The 25919-nt window shown below is 42.1% G+C and overlaps 2 protein-coding genes across 2 annotated transcripts; one reads left to right on the top strand and one right to left on the bottom strand.

Moving 5' to 3' along the window:
* Positions 1 to 1615: 1615 nt before the first annotated feature.
* sele (selectin E) lies at positions 1616 to 20552 on the bottom strand. The gene is given in 22 exon segments (XM_074636718.1): positions 1616 to 1963; positions 2060 to 2189; positions 2293 to 2670; positions 12970 to 13155; positions 13248 to 13436; positions 13647 to 13838; positions 13962 to 14153; positions 14252 to 14356; positions 14524 to 14928; positions 15043 to 15115; positions 17056 to 17113; positions 17211 to 17340; positions 17444 to 17626; positions 17745 to 17951; positions 18068 to 18253; positions 18346 to 18534; positions 18745 to 18936; positions 19060 to 19251; positions 19350 to 19454; positions 19622 to 20026; positions 20141 to 20213; positions 20322 to 20552. Coding segments are annotated over 22 exon segments (4023 nt in total). The 5' UTR covers positions 20538 to 20552; the 3' UTR covers positions 1616 to 1926.
* A 3315-nt stretch (positions 20553 to 23867) lies between these two features.
* Positions 23868 to 25421, top strand: LOC141767838 (14 kDa phosphohistidine phosphatase). Its single transcript, XM_074635503.1, has 3 exons — positions 23868 to 24119; positions 25010 to 25134; positions 25228 to 25421. Exons 1-3 carry the CDS (start codon positions 23900 to 23902, stop codon positions 25318 to 25320), a joined length of 438 nt encoding a protein of 145 aa, XP_074491604.1. The 5' UTR covers positions 23868 to 23899; the 3' UTR covers positions 25321 to 25421.
* The last annotated feature ends 498 nt before the right edge of the window (positions 25422 to 25919 follow it).

Raw genomic sequence — 25919 nt, 5'->3', positions numbered from 1 at the left:
TGACGCAGATGGGTTTACATTGTTTTTAATGGAAAGCCCATGTGCGTCTCATAACAACGCTAAAGGCTGCCTGAAGGCGGCTGTGACAAAGCATCGGTATTTGATTTGCTTCTAAAGTAGTGTTATTATGGTAAGGATCGCCTCTGAGCGAGGCGACGTTACCATGGTTTTGCACTCGCCGGCTTACCGAGTCTTGGAAAGTGAGGAGTGAGCAGAGGGATACTCAGTTGGTTGCAATTTGCAACCACACCACTAGATGCAACCAAATCCTACACACTGTCCCTTAAATTTCATGCTCTCACTTTAGCTGTTTTGTTTAGGTGATGTATTCCTTTATGACCTTTACTTAGAGAACACATTTGCTTTTTAAATACTGACTAAAAACTTGTGCCTACTGTTCATACTAGCACTTTGGAATGAAGCCTTTCCCTTGACTGCTTCTCTGCATCCTGATAATTTCAAGTTTTTAACAGCAACAAATTACAGAGAAACAGAGTGCCCATGCTGTCGCCTTCAGTCTGATGGAGGATATCAGATCTATATCTGGCTCTGCTGAAGTGCTGACATACATACTGTAGAAGACTTTGGGGAAACAATGGTATTGATGTTTAAAAGAGATTACCCCAGCAATACAGCTCTTCCTGCCTAATCTCTCACTCTTTTTCAACTATTCATCTCTGTCCCGACCATTGTGATGGAGGTGACAGAAACAGGCAAGAGGTCTGTATTGTACTTGGAAAAAGGTTCTTCCTGGACCTCTGAAATAACACACGATGTCCTGCAAAGTCAGGATAAATGTCCCCGCTCAAAGTGTGGGAATGTCGCGTGTGGAGTTGATGGCTGGACCTTTGTACCAGTGTATTAGTGGAGTGACACGACTGACAATATTTCTATTTCATATGCATACACGGCTTTGTTGAATGCTCGATTCGGATTGGTCAATTGCAGTGTTCTATGGTCTGTTATTTCTTTATAATTGCTATGCTATGTATTGCGGCAGTAGCTCAGTCCATGGGGACTTGGCTTGAGAATCAGAGGGTCGCCGGTTCAATTCCCCACATGGACCAAGTACTGAGTGTGAACTGGTAGCTGGAGAGGTGCCAGTTTGCCAGGCACCGAACCCCCAATTGCTCGGGACGCCTGTCAGGGGCAGCCCCCTAGCTCTGACATCTTTCCATTAATGCATGTATATAGGTCCTGTTTGTGCATGTGTGTGTATTTCGGGCCTGTGTGTACCATGTACTGTGTAAAGTGACAGAGTGAAAACAAATTGAATATCCCCTAGGCGATCAATAAAAGTGCCTTTCTTTCTTTCTATAACGGACCGTTGCTATGGACGCGGTTCTGAAGTTGGATTCTGGAGGACCATTTTTGTGTCAAATTATTGATTTCTTAAACAAGTTGCAGTGTAATAAGCAGGATAATGTACAGCTAGCCGGTCATTGTTGTGAAATACACCCCTTCAGGGCAAAGCAAGACCCTTCCGCTCCACATCAGGGTGCCGCTTCACCCTGTCAGGGTTTATTTTACAACAATGACCGGCTTGCTGAACATTATCCCTTACGTAGATATTGGTCATGATACCAGAATATGCATAAAAAAGACCATAAGCAAATGATAGTTTGAAGTTTTATTATGAATAATAAACCAGCACTGCTTTAAACATTACAGAAATATCTGAATGAGCATTTCAAATGCAATAAAAATGTTAAATAAATAGTACATAAATATTGAAATTATTCACAGTTTAGCACCACCCATGACGTTATGACACATTTACAATATCATGGACAGAGCCACATTTCCAGCGTGCTCATAAAGCTGTAGAGCAATGTGTTCCATATAAAACTCCCCCTTGGGAGGAAATACATGTCTGGACGACATCACAGAGCAAATCATGAAATTCAATAACACATAATACAACAATCAAATGCAAAGGTGAGGGTCCTCTATGTCAGAGGTGCTGTAAGAAAAGACAAAAGAAGAAGATGAGCACTGCGATTCAACACATCTTTAAAAAAATATATAAATGTGTGCTTTAAGAGAGGTGAATGCTAACCTGTTTAGCTCAAACTTGCTGGCCTTCTGCTTCAGTCGTTTCAGGATCCACATAGCCACAGACAGACCGGATAACAGAGCGCCTCCTGCTACCGCACCAGAAGCAATGGCTGCAGCCTGAGATGAGGGAGCTGTGGAAACATTACCAAATGTAAATTATTTAACTCAACCGTGTATTTTATGATGGTATTTTATTGAAAATATCTTCTAACATTTGTTCCCTTTCTGTTTTACCTTGGCAGGTGGGATTCTCTCCAGTACTCCAATTGCCATGACCTTCACAGGTCAGCAGGTCACGTCCGTCTAATGAGTAACCTTGGTTGCATGTGAAGGAGCACTCTGATTTGTACACTGGATCGCTGTTGGAGCAGTTGATGTGACCGTTTTCAGGAGCCTCGAGCAATGGGCATCTCACCGCTGTGGGAGAAGACGATAAGAATTTAGATGTTAACCATCACATAATGGTAAAGGATGTCATTTTAGTGGTGCAGCCCCTTTAACCCATGCACGCAAATAGTGCAGGTAAAATGTTTACCTGTGCAGTTTGGTGGTGTGAAGGACTGCAGCTGATTTGGGCATTTGTTGGGATCTCAGGAGCAGGACATCCTTTTGCTAAAAAGAAGAGAAAAAGATGATGAGATGTCATGACATATAGCACAGAATCAGAGTACAAAGACTGTAAAGAAGCTATGCAGTAGTGTTGTAAGCACAGATTTATGTGAACATACCTTTGTGTGACAGGCAAGAATAATGCAAGAATAATTAATTTTTCAGGCATAATTCATTTATTTAGAGAAAAGCTCATTTCTTTGTTGTCTCAGTTAGTACTGTATTATTTTCAGGACATGTCATTTAATTTTTGGATGTAAACATGCATCAATACTGGTCACTGTAGAGACTATGCAGCACATATGCTGTGAACCAGAAAGAGGAATAATGCAGATAGGTGATGCAGATCCTTGTGTGTGTGGGTTGATTGTGCATTGATCTGTTGGTAATACCTCGGGGTTCCAGTAGGGGGATCGCGCTCCTCTTCCTCACTCAATACAGAGACGAGTGAAGGGAAGAGCTGCGTGTGTGATTCATTCATCCTTCTCTCTCACTATTTCCCCTGTTTAAGGTAAATAACGTCCACAAAGCACTGTAACGTTGTAAACACATGTTGTTAAGAATTCGTTATACGTCGTTGTTGTTCATTATAGAGGAAAAGTGCACATTTTGTACTCTGTATTGTGTTTGAAAGTTTCTAGCTAACGCTGTTGCTATGTAAGCTAGCTGCCGGATGCATCGTGGTCCCGTCGTAGAGTCCGTCTGTTTACTTTGTCGTCGGCATTTAAGCTAGGCTGTTACGTTCATATATGTGTATGCAGTTGTTGATTTTATAACATTTAAAGGTGAATTCATGTGTCTAAAAAAGTTAAAAAGCTAAAAGGTTAAAATACATTTCATAAGAGAGACTTCATGCTGTATTTGAATTAAGAACATTTAGAAGCAGTTAAAAAGATAATTTAAATGATTTAGAGAAAGTTAAAAATGTAATTAAGCCATGATCACTGTGGTCCAGAAACTGAGTTCTGATGTTTAAATGTATGAGTTTTGTTTACATTGCATTACATTTCAAATGTGACTCAATACAGAGACGAGTGAAGGGAAGAGCTGCGTGTGTGATTCATTCATCCTTCTCTCTCACTATTTCCCCTGTTTAAGGGGCACAACATTTGGAGGCACCGCTGGGAAGTTTAGCTTGAGGACCATCACTGAGCTACAAGTGGAATCCTCTGGTTGATCATCTCCTCAAACAACCCAGGCATCGGAGAAAGGAGTTGGCAAGGCGGTCGAGGTGATCTTCAGACAAACATCGGCGACTTGTATCCTGAAGTGAGCAAAGTGACCACTAGGGAGCAGCAAAGGGCCAATTGAGTCAGATAAACCCTCGTTTCACTACTTCTGCCCGCTCCTTTGATAAAATGGAGTCTGAATTCGAGAAGCTAGAGCTGGAGATTAAAGGAGCATTATACAAACTGACTGTTGAACAACTGATTAAAGTGTGCAGTGAACTTCTGATTTCTGGACCAGGAAAGGAACATGTGACTGGTAAAACACGCAGTCAATTAATTTCACACGTCATGAGGTACCTTGAATGGGTGCAATTGGATGATCGAGAGGATGAAGGTTTGTCAGAACTTCTTAACATTCAAGACATAATAGACAAAATCCAAATGGCAACAAACCTAACTGAGAGTGAAATTTTGCATCAAACTGACAGACAGGAAAACCTCCAGAAAGAGGTAGAGGAGCTAAGACTGTCATTACAAGGAAAAGAGAATGAAATGCATGACCTCATGAACATAAGCATGAACCCCCCTGCCAGTTCCAGCACTCCAGCAAAGAACATGGTGCTAGCACCCCCTAACAGCTCTATGTGGCGCAAAGATTTCAAGATGGCAGGCCAAATAGGAGAGCCAGGATAAAAAGATAAGCTAACCTTTTCCAGTCTGGCCAGACAAATTGAAAATGGGCTCAATAAGGGCTACCCAGAGTCAGAGATCATTGAAGCTGTAATCCGCACCATCACACCAGGCCTGCAGTTACGAAGTTACCTTGAGGGGAAGGAAAAACTTACGCTGCCCGCCCTCCGCAGAATTCTCAGGTCTCATTACCAGGAGAGAGGTGCCACTGAGTTATATAAACACCTCACCTCTGAGGTCCAGAGCAGTAAAGAGACACCTCAAAATTTCCTGATAAGGGCAATGGACATGAGACAGAAAATTCTGTTTGCTTCTCAGGAAGATGAGTCAAACTTAAAATATGACCCAGCACTAGTCCAGAGTCTATTCATGCATACTGTCCTGACTGGCCTACAGAATGACAATATCAAAAGTGACCTGCAGCCTTACCTCCTGCAGACAAACACCTCAGATGAGCTGCTGCTGGAGAAACTGAACATTGCATGCACCAATGAAAAGGAGAGACAAGACAAAAAGAAACATGCTGCCCCATCACGAACAACAAATGTGAATACAGTCCAGGCCAGTGAAGTTCCAGTGGAAAAGAAAAGCACCACCCAGCAAAACACAGCCACTTCACTTCCTCCTGATCTGCTGACCGAAATCAAAGAAATTCGCTCTGACATGGTGCTGTTGAAAGATCTGAGAGCTGAAATCTCCCAAATCAGGGAAACCATCCAGAGGTCCACACCTGTGCCCCCACAGTATCCCCCACCAAGCAGAGAACCAGCTAATATGTCTGCCCCATATCCAGTGTTTTCACCCCCACAACCCTCACCTTATAAAGCTGAGTCAAATGCCATGCCAGTGTACCACCAGCAGCCACCAGCAGCAGCGCAGGAGTACCGACCAGCATTCAGACCTGCGCAGATGAGGGAAACAGCTCAGTTCCAACAAAGGTTTGCACCACAGCGGAATTACCAAGCACCGCGCCCCCGTCCTAGATGTTATGCTTGTATTCAAGCAGGCGAAGATTACTGTCAGCATTGCTTTAGATGTGGAAGCAGTGAACATTTCAGGGCAGGTTGCAAGGCACAGAGGGTAGTGGAACCCACTAGAAGGAGCCCTTTTAAACTAAGGGAGGTTGCTTCCACGGGACATGGAGCAACCGGCAACATGGATAAGTCCCAACGTTGTGCAAGTTGCGAAGAAGAAAAAGACAGTGAGGAGCTAAAATGTTGCTCAATTTGTAAAACCACACTGTACTGCTCAAAAGACTGTCAGGAAACCCACTGGCCTGCACACAAAAGACATTGTAAGCCATATACATGTTCAAGTATTAAGAAACAGGCAACACGGTCATCTGAGAAATCCAAGGGCAAGGAAAATAGTGCTTCAGAGAAAATACCTACTGTAAGGGAGTTAGTAGGGAAGAAGTGCCTCATCAGGTGTTTCCTGCACAAACTCAAAACTCAGGCACTTTGGGATGCAGGTTCACAAGTTTGTGCTATAGATGAGGTATTTAAAGGGAAACACTTACCTGATGTGCCGCTAAGGGATGTAGCTGAACTTGTTGACCCTCTTGACCCTTTACAACTTGAAGCAGCCAACGGGACAGACATGCCATACAGTGGTTGGCTCGAAGTGTCCTTTAAACTTGCTGCTAATGATGATGAGTTGCTAACACCCATGCTAGTGCTAAAAGGCAGCCAACAACAATGTCCTATTATTGGCTTTAATGTCATTGAGCGTCTTGTGCTGGACAGTCTGCAAAACCAGACAACACATGGAGTCAAAGAGAAGCTTGTGAAGGCAGTAAAAATGGCTTTTCCTCATCTAAAGAAAAATAAAGCAAAGACCTTTATTAATGCTGTGAGTGTAGGACAGATGTGTGACCATAATGTAAGAACAGCAAATCAGAGGGTGAGTGTGCCTAAACGTAGCTCCGTTCAAATTGAGTGTCGAGTACAGGCCCCAGCTTTCAAAGAGGATAAGACTCTGATTTTCGAGCCTCATGAAAACCCACAGTGGCCTGAAGGATTAGAGTTTTGTGATACTCTTGTGTCAGTGAAGGCAGGCATGGCCCCAAAAATCATTGTTAGTGTGCAAAACCCTACGAGTCATGACATTACACTGTCAGGAAGGACTGTTATTGGGACTGTACAATCAGTCAGCTCAGTATATCCTGCAAATATATTTAAAACAGACCACCTACCTACTGCGTCCATTCACCATGTCAAAGCCCAGAGCTCCAGTGAAAGTGCCCCTGTCCACGAACAGTGGGATCCTCCTGTTGATTTGGCTCACCTTGATGAACACAAGAGACCAATAGTCAGCCAGATGTTAAGAGAAGAGTCAGAGTCATTCTCCAGGTCTGATGACGAGATAGGCTGTGTGAAAAACCTGCAAATGAACATTTCACTAAAAGATGCTGAGCCAGTGTCAAGAAAATATCTCTCTGTTCCAAAACCCTTATACAAAGAGATGAAAGACTACTTACAGGACTTGATAGCACAAGGGTGGGTTGAAAAGTCTACATCTTCCTACTCCTCTCCAGTCGTCTGTGTGAGAAAAAAGGATGGCACTCTCCGCTTATGTATCGACTACAGGGAGCTTAACAGGAAAACTCACCCAGATCGCCACCCCATCCCCAGAGTACAGGACCTTATGGACAACCTGGGAGGGAACACCCTCTTCTCACTGCTGGACCAGGGCAAGGCATACCACCAGGGGTTCATGACCGAGGACAGTAAGCATCTCACAGCTTTTGTGACCCCCTGGGGCCTGTATGAGTGGGTCCGAATTCCGTTTGGGCTTATGAATGCACCTGCAGCATTCCAGCGCTGCATGGAAGAGTGCTTGGATGGCTTAAGGGATGAAATATGTGTGCCATATCTTGATGATGTTCTTGTGTTTAGCAGAACATTTGAGGATCATGTCAGTGATGTCAGAAGGGTGCTGCAACGACTGAGAGGGCATGGGATAAAACTAAAGCCCAGAAAGTGTGACCTGTTTAAAGCAGAAGTACGGTACCTTGGAAGAATTGTGTCTGCTGAGGGGAACCGGGTGAACCCTGCCGATACTGCTGCTGTCAGGGCCCTGAAAAACAAACATCCAGGTACTGTTGGTGAGATAAGAGCAATCTTGGGACTATTAAGTTATTACCGGCAGTATATCAAAGATTTTTCACGTATTGCCAGCCCCTTGTATGACCTGTTTAAAGCACCTGTAGAAACCGAAACACTGAACAACAAAAAGAGGATGTGGCAAACAAAACGAAACAGCAGAGGAGTTCCATCCAACACACCCATTAAGTGGACTGACATGCACCAGTCAATCTTGGAACAGTTGATAGACTGTCTCACTCAGCCTCCTGTTCTAGGCTTCCCAGAGTTTTCACAGCCATTCATCATCCATACTGATGCTTCCAACCAGGGACTAGGTGCTGTATTGTACCAAAGGCAGAATGAAAAGCTTCGTGTGATTGCTTATGGCTCCCGAACTTTAACTACAGCGGAGAAAAACTACCATCTACATTCAGGAAAGTTGGAGTTCCTAGCCCTCAAGTGGGCGGTCACAGAAAAATTCCGTGATTACCTGTACTATGCACCATTCTTCACCGTCTACAGTGACAACAACCCACTTACCTATGTACTGTCCACTGCCAAACTGAATGCAACAGGGTGTCGATGGGTAGCAGAACTGGCAGATTTCCACTTCACAATCAAATACCGTCCGGGTAAGGAAAACATTGACGCAGACAGTCTGTCCAGAATGCCTTTAGATATGGAAATATTCATGAAAGAGTGTTCAGAGGAAATATCACAGGATGTGATTGGAGCAGCTACACAGGCAGTGGAAAGTCAGGATGAATCCAGTGCATCATGGTCCATGGGTGTCTCAGTACAATGTGCAGCAATAGCTACAGACACGCCCCTCATTCCACTAACAGCAGGACAAATCAAACATGACCAAAGGAATGACCCCACTGTCGGACCAGTGATTCAGTTCAAACTTGCAGAAAAACGACCATCAGGTCCAGAACTCAAACAACTCAGTTCACAGATCTTATGTCTCCTTAGAGAGTGGGATAAGTTGGAGATTTCTGAGGGTGGAGTGTTGTTCAGGAAAACTACAAGCAGAAAACAGCTGGTGCTTCCAGAAGCACACAAAACTACAGTGTTAAAAGAACTTCACGATGAAATGGGTCATCAGGGTGTAGAAAGGACTACATCCCTGGTACGGGACCGGTTTTACTGGCCGTATATGCTACGGGAGATCGAGGATTATGTCATGAGAAGATGTGTGTGCCTCAAGCACAAGAAGCCAAGCCATGGGACAAGAGCACCACTGACGAACATTGTAACCACTCAACCATTTGAACTTGTTTCAGTCGACTTCTTGCACCTTGACAAGTGTAAGGGTGGTTATGAGTATATTCTTGTAATCATTGACCATTTTACACGTTTTGCCCAGGCTTACGCCACAACTTCAAAATCAGGCAAAACAGCTGCAGACAAGATCTTTAACGACTATGCACTGAAATTTGGCTTCCCAACAAGAATACACCATGATCAGGGTGGCGAATTTGAAAACCAACTGTTCGCTCAACTGAAAAAGTACTGTGGAGTTGCTGGGTCGAGAACCACTCCCTACCACCCCCAAGGGAACGGACAGGTAGAGCGGTTTAACCGAACACTGCTCCAGATGTTAAAGACCCTCACAGAGAGACAAAAGACTAACTGGAAAGACTCACTAAACAAACTGATTTACGCGTACAATTGTACTCGCAGCGAAGTGACTGGTTTTTCACCTTTTAACTTGTTGTATGGGCGCTCTCCACGGTTGCCAGTTGATATGTTGTTCAACTTGACCTCAGAACAAGGAGACAGTAATCATCATAACTACATGGAAAAGTGGAAGCAGGGCATGGAAGAAGCGTACGAGATCACAAGACAAAATGCTCACAAAGCTGCCATGAGAAGCAAGACACACTATGACAGTAAGGTGAAAAGCTCAGTGCTACAGCCTGGTGATCGTGTTTTAATCAGGAACATGACACCCCGTGGTGGTCCAGGAAAACTGAGAAACCACTGGGAGGATACCATCCACACAGTTGTGCGTCAAGTGAGTGAAGATATCCCTGTTTATGAACTCAGACCTGAGAAAGGAAAAGGGAGATCAAGGGTTTTACATCGTAATCTTCTCCTCCCATGTGACCACTTGCCACTGGAAACGCCAGTACAGCCACGCACAAAGAAGAAAAGTGTGGAGAGAAATGAGGAAGTGGAACAGTCAGAGGACGAGGAAGATGATGAGTATCATCTTGTGGCACTTGAGCAGCAATCCAAGACATGCACACCTGAGACAGTGAATCCTGTGTGCACTAGTACACCTGTGGAGATTGAATGCAGACACCCTGAGGAACACATAGCACCTGAGCCAGAGAAAGAACAAGAAACAACAAACCAAATGGAGCACTTATTGGCGAGAGAGAACAGTTATGTGGAGGACCTACCTGTGGAGGATGCTGTTCCATTACCTGTTCCAAGTGATCCCAGCAGTGAGGAGCGTCAGCGGCCTAGACGACAACACAGACGGCCCAAGGTCTTCACATATGATAAGCTTGGCTCACCTGCATGCTACAACCTGAGGACAACGCCTTGGCATACAAACTTTAAAGTGCCATGGACACTCACTGTGCCGCCATACCACTTCCAGCAGTGCTATTGACATGGAAGGTAGAAACATTGCACACCACTGGACTGAGTAAATGCACATACATTACACTCAAAGAAGAAAAAAAGGGACTGTTCAACACATAATTCACATTCAAATGGACTGTTGAACATGAGGAACTTTTGACAGTGGATACACTCAATATACACATTTACATGACACTGTTGCAGTCTATCATATCACACTCATGGACCTGTATTAAAGGAGAGTGTAGTTGACTTGGACATGCTGCACAAATAGAACTGTTAACAAGGCGGCAATGGACTGTGTCGAAACAATGTGTAATAAAGGAGGTCAAACAAATGACCAAAAGAGAAAAAATGGACACTGAACGACACTGGGTATTTACCCATGTCTGAAGGAATGTATGAAAAGAGTTCCAGTCTGTAAAACTGCACTACTGCACTATACAAGATAAAATGTAGCAGGATTGTTAGTCTGAAGTGGTACTAGGGAGATATTTTGATGGTATGCTCTTCAACCCCTGTATTTGCACTGAAGGTCAAAGGTTAGCATGTTGAGGACAACATCTGTTTTGAGGGGGAGTATGTGACAGGCAAGAATAATTAATTTTTCAGGCATAATTCATTTATTTAGAGAAAAGCTAATTTCTTTGTTGTCTCAGTTATTACTGTAATATTTTCAGGACATGTCATTTAATTTTTGGATGTAAACATGCATCAATACTGGTCACTGTAGAGACTATGCAGCACATATGCTGTGAACCAGAAAGAGGAATAATGCAGATAGGTGATGCAGATCCTTGTGTGTGTGGGTTGATTGTGCATTGATCTGTTGGTAATGCCTCGGGGTTCCAGTAGGGGGATCGCGCTCCTCTTCCTCACTCAATACAGAGGGTACGTTCCAAAGCTCTTAATTTTCGTTTCCTCGCTCCTCGATCCTCGCTTGAACCGGAAGTTGTTCTGGTGCGCCATTTTGAAGACCGTTCCAAAGCCCTTATTTGTGCATCGAGGAGCGAGGATCGAGGAGGCTTGCCGGAGGAGCTATGAGCGAGGATACACCAGTATATCCTGCACGGAAGTCTTTTGCCGACCGACACGCCCCCTTATTGGAGATCAGTTACTGATTGGACGCTGCTGCCGATCAGACTGATCTGATAACTTTACCTCTCAACATCACTGGAGTTTCATACCGGAGTGAAGACAGATCACAGATTAAACGTTTTATAGTTTAGTTGTCTTCTGATTCACCATCTAGTTATAATCTGTGTTAACTGTAGCTCTGAGCAGCAGCAGAAGGACCTGCAGTATCTCTGCTTCACACACCGTCAGTGAAGCAGTCTGACAGTCAGAGGGGTTTATAAGACCTGACAAACTGACTTAAAATAACTTTCTTTATTTATTAGAATGATTTGTCTTTTCATGATCTGTTATTTCCCCCGTTAACTTTTATTAATGAAACTATTAAAGTCAGAGCGAAAAGGAGAGTCTGTCTGTCTGTCAGCAACAAACACCTTTTACATCATTTATCATCATTTCCATTCAGTCACATGAGGCTGATGATTCCTGAACGTCGGTTTGATATGAGTTACATCATTTACATTTTCCCTTTAGCCTAATAAATAATGTCCAGTGTTCAAAAAACACCACAGTCATATTCTGGGTTATGAAATAATTAACTCACAATCAGAATATCAATAACTACAGACGCTAATAATGAATAAATAATATAAAGTTATTGTGCCAGTAGAGATGGTTCCTGGTCCTCTAAGCAGTCCACAGTAGAAATACAGGCTGCAGCTTGCACTTGTCTTTATTAGTATTAGTACAGTTCAGACACAAACAGCTGTTAAAGCTGACTGACAGCTGATCCAGATGTGATCAGCTGCTGCTGTCATCAGAAACGGACGTCGCTTCACGTGACGCTTCAGAGGAAACGACCGTCCCATGTCGCTTAAATCGTATTTCCTCGTTTCTTCTCTCCTCGCATGGTTTCCTTGCGTCTCTCCATGCTTCCCTGGTGGGAGGGACTAAGACGCAAGGATGAGACGCAAGTGAGGGAAACAGGGATGCAATTAAGAGCTTTGGAACACAGCCAGAGACGAGTGAAGGGAAGAGCTGCGTGTGTGATTCATTCATCCTTCTCTCTCACTATTTCCCCTGTTTAAGGTAAATAACGTCCACAAAGCACTATAACGTTGTAAACACATGTTGTTAAGAATTCGTTACACGTTGTTGTTGTTCATTATAGAGGAAAAGTGCACATTTTGTACTCTGTATTGTGTTTGAAAGTTTCTAGGTAACGCTGTTGCTATGTAAGCTAGCTGCCGGATGCATCGTGGTCCCGTCGTAGAGTCCGTCTGTTTACTTTGTCGTCGGCATTTAAGCTAGGCTGTTACGTTCATATATGTGTATGCAGTTGTTGATTTAATAACATTTAAAGGTGAATTCATGTGTCTAAAAAAGTTAAAAAGCTAAAAGGTTAAAATACATTTCATAAGAGAGACTTCATGCTGTATTTGAATTAAGAACATTTAGAAGCAGTTAAAAAGATAATTTAAATGATTTAGAGAAAGTTAAAAATGTAATTAAGCCATGATCACTGTGGTCCAGAAACTGAGTTCTGATGTTTAAATGTATGAGTTTTGTTTACATTGCATTACATTTCAAATGTGACTCAATACAGAGACGAGTGAAGGGAAGAGCTGCGTGTGTGATTCATTCATCCTTCTCTCTCACTATTTCCCCTGTTTAAGGGGCACAACATTTGCAGGTAGGTATGTCTTCACTCCACTGTCCGTCTTCAGAGCACCGAGCGGTGTGAGATCCCTTCAGTTCAAAGCCGGCTTCACAGCTGAAGCTGCAGGTGGAGTCTGGCCTCAGTTCAGTCAAAGGTTGGCTGCACCGGCTGATGAGGTGAGCTTCTCCCTCTGGATTCTGGCATGTGATGGCTAACACAGGAAAAAATATTAAGTAAGTTTGTCAAAAAAGGCACAAAACAAGAAAACTCGGTGGTTGGATTCAACTTAAAGTGTGTCCTCACCTTCACAGCGAGGCATCCTCTCGCTCCACTCAGCTGCTGACGTGCATGTCACCCTGCTCGGTCCCACTAGGCGGTAGCCGGTGGCACAGCTGAAGCTGCAGGTGTTTCCGTAGCTGAACCTCACATCTACATCGTCTCCACAGCTGAAAACGCCGTTGTCCAGCTCCTGGAGAGCGGAGCACTGGACAGCTGCAAAACAGAGGGAGAGCGGAACAGGTCAACAGTGGCCTTTTTAAAAACACCATAATTATACACCATAGAAAACACATACTTAATGATATTATATTCCATTTCTGCCAATAGATCTCCTTAAATGCTACACACTGTTCCTTTACATACAAAATAGCATTGATATACTATAAAATCCTGCGAGATAAAAACATAAAAATGTGGGCGTACCAGCACAAACCGGCTGTGAGGCATTCCACAATCCTGACGCTTCACATTGCAGAGTGTTAGACGGGGAACCAGCGAGTACATAGCCTTCATCACAGGTGAACACACGGGTGGACTGGTAGCTGGAGGAGCCCAGAGGATCGGAACACTTCATGGATCCTCTTACCGGACTAGACAGCTCCGGACACTGGATCACTGTGGACGACAAGGCCACCAAAGACACATTACAGCAGGCTCAATCATTATGATAACACAATTGTGTTGCTCTGAATATGATTACTTGAAATCACATTATGTTTTTGCAGCTTTGCAACTCACATTCACATGTAGGCGGCTGCTCCGACCACTGTGTTGATGCAGTGCACTTCAGAGGTCTTGACATATTCAGCTGGTATCCTTCCTCACAGGAATACTGGCACGAGGAGTTGTAGGAGAAGTTTCCATACTGGTGATTGCAATCCACACTTCCTTTATATGGAACGGTCACCTCCTCTTTGTTACACTTGACAACTGCCAACAAAGGAAACAAGACACAATTAGATATCAGGCCCTGGCTGTGAGTGACTTAAAGTAATGTAAACTTTAAAAACATCATTATATTTTCTCACCGTGCTCACACCGCTCTCCGTAAAAGCCTTCACGGCAAGCACACTTGTGGCTGTTGATGGTTTCTACACAGTCTCCATGGAGGCATGAGTCATTCTTACAGGCAGCTGGGGAAAGAAGTAGTACTTTCATATAACTTGTACAAAATATTATATATTTCTCTGAGCTTTTATTTTAAAAAACACCATCAATAAAACATTTTAAAGTGTTAAATCAATAGATTCCCTAATAATGAACCAAACTAAGGCTCTTGTATCCCTAACTTTTTGCTCACCTGCGTAGCACAGAGCGGTCTTCAGCTTCGAACACCTCTCATCGTTCCATTTTCCTGGCTGCGAATCCCTTTTAATGTACATCTCCACACAATCCTCATTATTACTCGTACGCCTTCCATTCTTCCCATTGTTTGGTTCGCGCATTGCCCAGTTGGTTGCTTCCGCTGTCAGAGCCTTGTTGGTTCCTACCCAGGTCCAGACGTTATCGACCTTGCGGATCCCAATCCAGTAGTAGGCGCTCTGCCTGGGCAGCACGCTGTTGAGATGCTCGATCTCCTCCTGGTTCTGGATGGCCACCATGTCTGTGTAGTGCTGCCGGCACCAGGCTCTGGCTTGCTGCCAGTCCATGGTGGTGTCGGAGTAGTTGTAGGACCAGCCATCTACTCTAGTCCACATGCACAGCACTGAGGATGGACAGAGGACAGAGACACAAATTAAATTAGTAAGGTAATAAGGATGAATTTAAAAAGTAATATAAAGAAGAAAAGTTGAAAGTGGGAAAGATTAGATTTACATACTTGAGCAAAGAAAAGTCAAGCTGATCCATGAGGTCTTAGATCCACGGGTCTGAAGTAATCCAAAGTCGAACTCCTGTAAGAATTAAATAAAAAAAAAAGATAAATTAAGATACCATAAATGCATCACTGACCACAAACAAATAATGAAAGAATTTGCAGTAAAGAGATGCGTCAACACTCACCATTTTAAGTGGTTTTAGTGATGATAACCTACAGAAGACTCTTGGTGTTTCTTTAGTCTCAGCACTTGTGAGGATGAGAGGATTCTGAGTTTTATGAGCTGAGGGATCGGCTTTTATACACAATCCTGGTCTGGTCCACTTTTCCTGGAAGCTCACATCACAAGGGGACTTTTCAGTGGAAATCCCCCCCACCTCCCACTCCCACCACTGCCCCATCCCACCACAGCCCCTGGAAACTTTCCCTCTCTCTTTCTCACTCTGACGCCAAACTTTGTTTTAGGAGAACTTAACTGCTAATATTAGTATTGTTATCATTAATTTCCATATTATTGTCACTGGAAAGTAGGTATATTTACTCAGGTACTGCACTTAAATATGAGGAAACTGTACTTTAATTCAACCTTATACTTCTATTCCACTACATTTGAAAGGGAAATATTATACTTTTTATACTACATACATTTCACTTCTATAGTTACTTGTTATTCTTAAGATTTCAATTTTCATCCCAAACATATGATGAACTTATAAAATACGATATATTGTTTTAGATTAAACTACTCAGTAATATATTATATTATATTATATTAATATTATTATAATATTAGAAGCAGCTCCAGCTCAACCAGCTACAACATTAAAATGCTATTCATATTAATTTATCACTAATAATAATAATTAAATACTGTTAATTATACAATAATCATACACATTGAAAAGGGCCATTCTACTTTTACTTTTGATAATTTAGCTGAATATACTTCAGCACTTTGACTCAAGTACAATTCTCAATGCAGGACTTTTACTTAATGGAGTATTTTACTTAGTTGTATTTGACTTAAGTAAAGGATCTAAATATTTACCTATAATTGTGCTAATGTACTGATAATTTACTAATGCGTCTTGGTACATTAGCACACACATAGCAAAGACAAAATAAATAGCATGAAGAAAGCAATACGTTTCCTGTGGAAGCACGATAGCGCTGTGTGTACCATGTACTGTGTAAAGTGACAGAGTGAAAACAAATTGAATATCCCCTAGGCGATCAATAAAAGTGCCTTTCTTTCTTTCTATAACGGACCGTTGCTATGGACGCGGTTCTGAAGTTGGATTCTGGAGGACCATTTTTGTGTCAAATTATTGATTTCTTAAACAAGTTGCAGTGTAATAAGCAGGATAATGTACAGCTAGCCGGTCATTGTTGTGAAATACACCCCTTCAGGGCAAAGCAAGACCCTTCCGCTCCACATCAGGGTGCCGCTTCACCCTGTCAGGGTTTATTTTACAACAATGACCGGCTTGCTGAACATTATCCCTTACGTAGATATTGGTCATGATACCGGAATATGCATAAAAAAGACCATAAGCAAATGATAGTTTGAAGTTTTATTATGAATAATAAACCAGCACTGCTTTAAACATTACAGAAATATCTGAATGAGCATTTCAAATGCAATAAAAATGTTAAATAAATAGTACATAAATATTGAAATTATTCACAGTTTAGCACCACCCATGACGTTATGACACATTTACAATATCATGGACAGAGCCACATTTCCAGCGTGCTCATAGAGCTGTGTGTTCCATATAAAACTCCCCCTTGGGAGGAAATACATGTCTGGACGACATCACAGAGCAAATCATGAAATTCAATAACACATAATACAACAATCAAATGCAAAGGTGTAGCTCTGACATATTGACTTTTCCTGTTAACAAGTTTTATACTCATGGCGTTTATACTATGACTAGTGACTCACACACAGTTAATGTTAGAGAGTTATACAAGTGTCCTTAGTTGTCTCTGAAGAGTATGACTGTTCTATATGAGGCTGTCGATGCTGCTTTTGTAGACCTGTGGAGGGTCCTCTATGTCAGAGGTGCTGTAAGAAAAGACAAAAGAAGAAGATGAGCACTGCGATTCAACACATCTTTAAAAAAAATATATAAATGTGTGCTTTAAGAGAGGTGAATGCTAACCTGTTTAGCTCAAACTTGCTGGCCTTCTGCTTCAGTCGTTTCAGGATCCACATAGCCACAGACAGACCGGATAACAGAGCGCCTCCTGCTACCGCACCAGAAGCAATGGCTGCAGCCTGAGATGAGGGAGCTGTGGAAACATTACCAAATGTAAATTATTTAACTCAACCGTGTATTTTATGATGGTATTTTATTGAAAATATCTTCTAACATTTGTTCCCTTTCTGTTTTACCTTGGCAGGTGGGATTCTCTCCAGTACTCCAATTGCCATGACCTTCACAGGTCAGCAGGTCACGTCCGTCTAATGAGTAACCTTGTTTGCATGTGAAGGAGCACTCTGATTTGTACACTGGATAGCTGTTGGAGCAGTTGATGTGACCGTTTTCAGGAGCCTCGAGCAATGAGCATCTCACCGCTGTGGGAGAAGACGATAAGAATTTAGATGTTAACCATCACATAATGATAAAGGATGTGATTTTAGTGGTGCAGCCCCTTTAACCCATGCACGCAAATAGTGCAGGTAAAATGTTTACCTGTGCAGTTTGGTGGTGTGGAGGTCCACTGGCCTGGATTTGCACACTCCATGCTGGGTGCACCTTGCAGCTCGTGGCCTTCATGGCAGCTGAATATGCAGACCATACCAAGTGGATGGGGGGTCCCGGTGGAAGCAGGTGAGGACAGAGAAGGACTGCAGCTGATTTGGGCATTTGTTGGGATCTCAGGAGCAGGACATCCTTTTGCTAAAAAGAAGAGAAAAAGATGATGAGATGTCATGACATATAGCACAGAATCAGAGTACAAAGACTGTAAAGAAGCTATGCAGTAGTGTTGTAAGCACAGATTTATGTGAACATACCTTTGCAGGTAGGTATGTCTTCACTCCACTGTCCGTCTTCAGAGCACTGAGCGGTGTGAGATCCCTTCAGTTCAAAGCCGGCTTCACAGCTGAAGCTGCAGGTGGAGTCTGGCCTCAGTTCAGTCAAAGGTTGGCTGCACCGGCTGATGAGGTGAGCTTCTCCCTCTGGATTCTGGCATGTGATGGCTAACACAGGAAAAAATATTAAGTAAGTTTGTCAAAAAAGGCACAAAACAAGAAAACTCGGTGGTTGGATTCAACTTAAAGTGTGTCCTCACCTTCACAGCGAGGCATCCTCTCGCTCCACTCAGCTGCTGACGTGCATGTCACCCTGCTCGGTCCCACTAGGCGGTAGCCGGTGGCACAGCTGAAGCTGCAGGTGTTTCCGTAGCTGAACCTCACATCTGCATCGTCTCCACAGCTGAAAACACCGTTGTCCAGCTCCTGGAGAGCGGAGCACTGGACAGCTGCAAAACAGAGGGAGAGCGGAACAGGTCAACAGTGGCCTTTTTAAAAACACCATAATTATACACCATAGAAAACACATACTTAATGATATTATATTCCATTTCTGCCAATAGATCTCCTTAAATGCTACACACTGTTCCTTTACATACAAAATAGCATTGATATACTATAAAATCCTGCGAGATAAAAACATAAAAATGTGGGCGTACCAGCACAAACCGGCTGTGAGGCATTCCACAATCCTGACGCTTCACATTGCAGAGTGTTAGACGGGGAACCAGCGAGTACATAGCCTTCATCACAGGTGAACACACGGGTGGACTGGTAGCTGGAGGAGCCCAGAGGATCGGAACGCTTCATGGATCCTCTTGCCGGACTAGACAGCTCCGGACACTGGACCACTGTGGACGACAAGGCCACCAAAGACACATTACAGCAGGCTCAATCATTATGATAACACAATTGTGTTGCTCTGAATATGATTACTTGAAATCACATTATGTTTTTGCAGCTTTGCAACTCACATTCACATGTAGGCGGCTGCTCCGACCACTGTGTTGATGCAGTGCACTTCAGAGGTCTTGACATATTCAGCTGGTATCCTTCCTCACAGGAATACTGGCACGAGGAGTTGTAGAAGAAGTTTCCATACTGGTGATTGCAATCCACACTTCCTTTATATGGAACGGTCACCTCCTCTTTGTTACACTTGACAACTGCCAACAAAGGAAACAAGACACAATTAGATATCAGGCCCTGGCTGTGAGTGACTTAAAGTAATGTAAACTTTAAAAACATCATTATATTTTCTCACCGTGCTCACACCGCTCTCCGTAAAAGCCTTCACGGCAAGCACACTTGTGGCTGTTGATGGTTTCTACACAGTCTCCATGGAGGCATGAGTCATTCTTACAGGCAGCTGGGGAAAGAAGTAGTACTTTCATATAACTTGTACAAAATATTATATATTTCTCTGAGCTTTTATTTTAAAAAACACCATCAATAAAACATTTTAAAGTGTTAAATCAATAGATTCCCTAATAATGAACCAAACTAAGGCTCTTGTATCCCTAACTTTTTGCTCACCTGCGTAGCACAGAGCGGTCTTCAGCTTCGAACACCTCTCATCGTTCCATTTTCCTGGCTGCGAATCCCTTTTAATGTACATCTCCACACAATCCTCATTATTACTCGTACGCCTTCCATTCTTCCCATTGTTTGGTTCGCGCATTGCCCAGTTGGTTGCTTCCGCTGTCAGAGCCTTGTTGGTTCCTACCCAGGTCCAGACGTTATCGACCTTGCGGATCCCAATCCAGTAGTAGGCGCTCTGCCTGGGCAGCACGCTGTTGAGATGCTCGATCTCCTCCTGGTTCTGGATGGCCACCATGTCTGTGTAGTGCTGCCGGCACCAGGCTCTGGCTTGCTGCCAGTCCATGGTGGTGTCGGAGTAGTTGTAGGACCAGCCATCTACTCTAGTCCACATGCACAGCACTGAGGATGGACAGAGGACAGAGACACAAATTAAATTAGTAAGGTAATAAGGATGAATTTAAAAAGTAATATAAAGAAGAAAAGTTGAAAGTGGGAAAGATTAGATTTACATACTTGAGCAAAGAAAAGTCAAGCTGATCCATGAGGTCTTAGATCCACGGGTCTGAAGTAATCCAAAGTCGAACTCCTGTAAGAATTAAATAAAAAAAAAGATAAATTAAGATACCATAAATGCATCACTGACCACAAACAAATAATGAAAGAATTTGCAGTAAAGAGATGCGTCAACACTCACCATTTTAAGTGGATTTAGTGATGATAACCTACAGAAGACTCTTGGTGTTTCTTTAGTCTCAGCACTTGTGAGGATGAGAGGATTCTGAGTTTTATGAGCTGAGGGATCGGCTTTTATACACAATCCTGGTCTGGTCCACTTTTCCTGGAAGCTCTCATCACAAGCGGACTTTTCAGTGGAAATCCCCCCCACCTCCCACTCCCACCACTGCCCCATCCCACCACAGCCCCTGGAAACTTTCCCTCTCTCTTTCTCACTCTGACGCCAAACTTTGTTTTAGGAGAACTTAACTGCTAATATTAGTATTGTTATCATTAATTTCCATATTATTGTCACTGGAAAGTAAGTATATTTACTCAGGTACTGCACTTAAATATGAGGAAACTGTACTTTAATTCAACCTTATACTTCTATTCCACTACATTTGAAAGGGAAATATTATACTTTTTACACTACATACATTTCACTTTTATAGTTACTTGTTATTCTTAAGATTTCAATTTTCATCCCAAACATATGATGAACTTATAAAATACGATATATTGTTTTAGATTAAACTACTCAGTAATATATTATATTATATTATATTAATATTATTATAATATTAGAAGCAGCTCCAGCTCAACCAGCTACAACATTAAAATGCTATTCATATTAATTTATCACTAATAATAATAATTAAATACTGTTAATTATACAATAATCATACACATTGAAAAGGGCCATTCTACTTTTACTTTTGATAATTTAGCTGACTATAGTTCAGCACTTTGACTCAAGTACAATTCTCAATGCAGGACTTTTACTTAATGGAGTATTTTACTTAGTTGTATTTGACTTAAGTAAAGGATCTAAATATTTACCTATAATTGTGCTAATGTACTGATAATTTACTAATGCGTCTTGGTACATTAGCACACACATAGCAAAGACAAAGTACATAGCATGAAGAAAGCAATACGTTTCCTGTGGAAGCACGATAGCACTCAGCACACATAGTGAAGTTGAAAGACAAATGAGAAGGAAAGTGCCGTTTTGGAGGCTGTGAAATCCTGTGAGCTGATAAGAGAGAGTGTCTGACAGAGATTTAGAGTTGCAAAGATATCCACAGTGTTTCCTCTTATTTTCATTTGAACCTTCTAAAGATTTATCACCAAATGAAAGCAAATAAAAGAGTAAACTTCATGATGATTCAATCCGATTGATGTCTATTAGTAGTAGCACAGAGAGTGACAACAGACAATCCAATGACTGGAACAGTTCAAAGGATGTCAAAGGATGGGCTCATCAAAAATAAGGAAGGCAGAAAAACAGTGACAGACAAAAACTTTACTGTTATTTTTCTAATGAGTGTCCAGAGACGGGAAATGTGCGGTGTGGTAGCAGAGGCGCCTGCTGGCTGCCTGAGTTTCTAGAAGTGACAGTTCACATCCTTCCTCTCTGACCCGGGGCACTGGATAGTAGTGCCACGGGTCAGAGCTGCTGCTTGACACCTCTTAACCTCCACCCTTTCCCCTGAAAGACAATATAAACTCCATAATTAACCTTCATACAGAACAAGACCCAAGGGAGAGACTAAGTTTTGATAAGAACATCCTAAACACACGCTTATATAGAAGTGTGCTATGATCATTATGAGATCTATTCTTCCAAATAATCCTGCATTACAGAAATGATCTAGGGAAAATTACTTATGTGAGTATTACCACAACTATGACGTTACTATTACTGCAATAGACTAGTGTATGGAATGATAAAACACCTACTACTGAATCACTATAGCCTAAATCACAGATTCAAAACATGTATTTACTGTCACTGTCATAGTCGGCGTGAAAAAGCAGGAAAAAAACAGGTTTGTGACTTTGTGTCTCACAAACTTCCTTTTTTTTAAATTTTTAACATTCTTTTTATTGTTTCCTTAAGAAAAAAAGACTACAACAACCTAAACCATAACAAATAAAATAATATGTACATATAATAGATAGTAACTGTAAATTGAAAAATAAACTATTCAAAAACAAAGGAGAGAGAAAAAAAGTAATAATGACAATAATAAAATGAAAAATATAATAAATTAAATTTTTAAATTGATGAATAAAAATACATCAATAAGTAAATAGTAATGATAATAAATAAATAAATAAATAAAAATAAATTCACATACCTCCTTATATCTCCGTGGTCTCGCCACCTGCAATGGTTAGATACGATGTACATACTTTGCATTTGGGGATGTCTCACAAACTTCCAAGTTTTTTTGGCACCAAATTAAAGGCTGCATTATGGATTTCACTGGCAACCAGAGGTTCAAGCACCTGTGTCAAAAACGTCCATCCTGCTGAAGTGCCCTTAAACCAAAAACAACATCCATACGAGATTCGACTCTGACCTCTGATCTTCCTGATAGACACCAGCGGAAAATCTTCTCAGGCTACAGGAAATACAAATCACACAGAAAGATAACAGAAAAGGGTGAAAAATGGTTGCATGAGACATATTGTTGATCCCTTCCTTTTGCTATAAACTTGGTTTGTATATATATATATATTGGGGGCGGCAGTAGCTCAGTCCATGGGGACCGGGCTTGGGAACTGTAGGGTCGCTGGTTTCACGCTCAACACAGTGAGGCGACACACGTCAGCTAAAACCACAATATCACTCTATATTTCACCTGCTTGGCAGTAATGTTAGCTGACCAGACGAAGGTCTCTCCATGAATCAATGCTGATCCTAGTGTTGGCTTATCCTGCTTCAGCCTCCCGACCACGGCCTGAGGGAACAGGGGAGACACTGGAGCTTTGGTCGGAGACGATAACGTTTCTCGCTGCGGAGCCCCATAACTTCACAAGACACGGGAAACCTCTGTTGGTCTGGAGGAGCTGCAGCATTTATTTCTGCACAAACGTCCACTGTACATTCACTAGATATTCTCAGAGCTACGAAGTCTTCTGCAGTGTGTAGTGTGCGTGCATGCACATGAGATGGAACGAGCTGAGTGAAGGCAAGCAGGCAGAGGAGCAGAGGAGCAGCAGAGACCCTCCCGCTACCTCCGACCGCGGCCAACACTGTTTTGCAAGACGGGCTTCACTAGATATAACTTTGCGGTTTTGGTGCCTCCGTGTAGTTTGTGTTGGAGTCTGAGTCTGAACAGCGTAGCCCCACGCAAGCACGCATGGGACACCGAAATCACATCCGGGTGATTTATACGTGTAAGAAGTTACAAATAGTCCCTTTAAATAAAAGTAAAGAAATATATTCAGAATATGTATTTTATTTTATTATTTGCCACAGAATTGTGAATAGGTTTACAAAGACATCTTGCAAAAGGGGGGCCATGAGCTAATGCTGTTTGGGAGACCTTAGCATGGAAAAGTTTGTAAACCTCTGCATTAATCTGCATTATGTCTGGATTTTAGAGCTGCGAAACCAAACAGTTCCCTCTTGTTGCCATTTGGGGGCGCCAGCGTGCGTTAACCTGAAGAGTAATGGCGACAGGTTGCCGCAAAATGATCTGTCTCTTTAAGACAGGAAATAGACGTCCCAAATAAAGTCATATGTGAGAACCAGACCGCACCATGTTGTTGTCTGTCGTCGGTAGACCTCTGAACAGACTGAGGCTCTCCGGTGCTTTGACTAAAGCTACAGCAGCGATGGCAGCAGACGCTCTGACTAAAGTCCCTGTTGTAGAGATCGATCCAGAGGGAACCTTTAAGTACATCCTGGTCAGGGTGAAAGTGAAAGATGGTGATGTGCATAAAGACATAGTGCGGGGCACAAAAAGTGCAGAATATCACAGTAAGTTGGTTACTGTAGTTTTCTGCAGAGGAGCGTCAAATGCGTCAGTTCAGCTCCAGATAACATGCAAACCAAGATCTGTATACCATTGGTGCAGAATGAGCTGATTTGATCCATGTGCTTTTGGTAAACATGCAGCGTGCATAAAAACTGCACAAACCAGGCAGATGCAATGCTTGCAAACCTTAATATATGTATTGCAAATATTGGTGGCAACTAGTCAAAGTTTTGATCTTAGTCGACTAAGATTTCTTCAGTCGATTAGTCATTTGTTTTAATGCTTTTTCATGCTGAATGAATTATTTCTAAGAAACTTATGAGCACATCTCTTGTAAACACAAGATTTAAAGTGGTACTTTTGTGTGATTCTTTGTGTAGAAAAATTCAACTAATCGATTAGTCGCCAAAATCGTATGAGTGTTAGTCGACTGAGAATTTCTTTGGTCGAGAACAGCCCTAGACAAAAAGCCTATGAAAGTTAATGCATATTGGCCAGTATGGATGTACAGTATCTGTTATAAACCAATATTAGCCAATAATGCTCATTCAGTTTTGTGAAGGGCTCAATGCATGGGTGGAAAAAAGTACAAAATGCAAGTCTCCCTCAAAAATAATCCAAGGCACACTGCAGTGTTTGAACAAAAGTAAAATGCCTTTATTTTACATGGCAATAATTGTTTAAAATGACCAACGCGTTGCGACCAACATAGGTTTTTCATCAGGGTCACTGTGAGCCAATAATGCGTTCCAGCATATCAGTAGGGATCGACTTAAAAGGCAACAGCTTTAGAAGATAAGATGGGCCACTAATGACTTTAAATTGTTGCTTTTTGGACTGTCCTGTAACTAAACCAGATTGTATGTTTTGATTGATTGAATTTCTTTTACAGATCATATATTTGAGAAGGTCAATCCAGCTATGGAGGCCTTGGGGATGGAGTGTAAATGCCTCGGAGGAGGGAAGATAGAGCACAACAGCCAAGAGAAGAAACTGAGGGTGTTTGGAGAATCAACTGTAAGTTCATTTCCTTGGTAATGCATTAAAAGCTGAATCAATTACTATTAGTATACTACTAAAAATACTAAATGCATTCTCATTGATTTGCAGGCGTTTGGTAAAGCAGACCATTCTGTGTCTGTAGAGAAGTTGAAGAGCGCCTTCAGCGACTATGAGATCACCTGGTCTGACGACAAAAAATAAGAACCTGCATCTCTTTTTAAATGTCTGCATTTATTTATCAGTTCCAATACGACCCTTCTGTACAACCATCATTTAATTCAAATACACCTTTCTGCATTTAACTGTTTGCTTCTGATTCTGTGAAAGCACAATAACTGACTCTTAAAAAGTGTTTTTTTGGAGGTTTCATTTTCATTCGTGAAGGATGTAGATTAGACTCTGCAGATATCATTCCCGTTACAGATAGAATGATTCATTTTTACTTTTACTTGGTGTCTGGTTCGACTTCATCAGAATTGAAGGCCGAGCGTGAAGTCCATACAGGAAGGGGTGAGCCAGTTGGAATCACTAACACATCCTGTTACTGCGAGGGAAAGTTTGTTGTTTAAAACAGCAGAAAAAGATAAGAGGGGCTTTCACTTGTCATCATGGTTACGCGCTTTCATGTGTGCGTGTGTGTAATGTTAAATAATGATAGTATTCAAAAAGAATTCCCCAGAGCTTTACAGACAATCATACCAAAATAAAGAAAATCTAAAAATCTGAGACTAGAATAACAAAAACAAAGTCACAGAGAGGTAAAACAGGCTGAGCTGAGTCATACTTTATCAATTACACAC

This window comes from Sebastes fasciatus, chromosome 5 (genome assembly GCF_043250625.1).
Source record: "Sebastes fasciatus isolate fSebFas1 chromosome 5, fSebFas1.pri, whole genome shotgun sequence".
Classification (NCBI taxonomy): Eukaryota; Metazoa; Chordata; class Actinopteri; order Perciformes; family Sebastidae; genus Sebastes; species Sebastes fasciatus.
This window is presented reverse-complemented; position numbering and strand designations above follow the sequence as displayed.

Excerpts from the sequence above, each read along its gene's own strand:
- LOC141767838 (XM_074635503.1), top strand. The coding sequence starts at position 23,900 with ATGTTGTTGTCTGTCGTCGGTAGACCTCTGAACAGACTGAGGCTCTCC. Across the intron at positions 24,120-25,009 it reads AAAAAGTGCAGAATATCACA|ATCATATATTTGAGAAGGTC; the intron begins GTAAGTTGGTTA and ends TTTCTTTTACAG. Across the intron at positions 25,135-25,227 it reads GGGTGTTTGGAGAATCAACT|GCGTTTGGTAAAGCAGACCA; the intron begins GTAAGTTCATTT and ends ATTGATTTGCAG.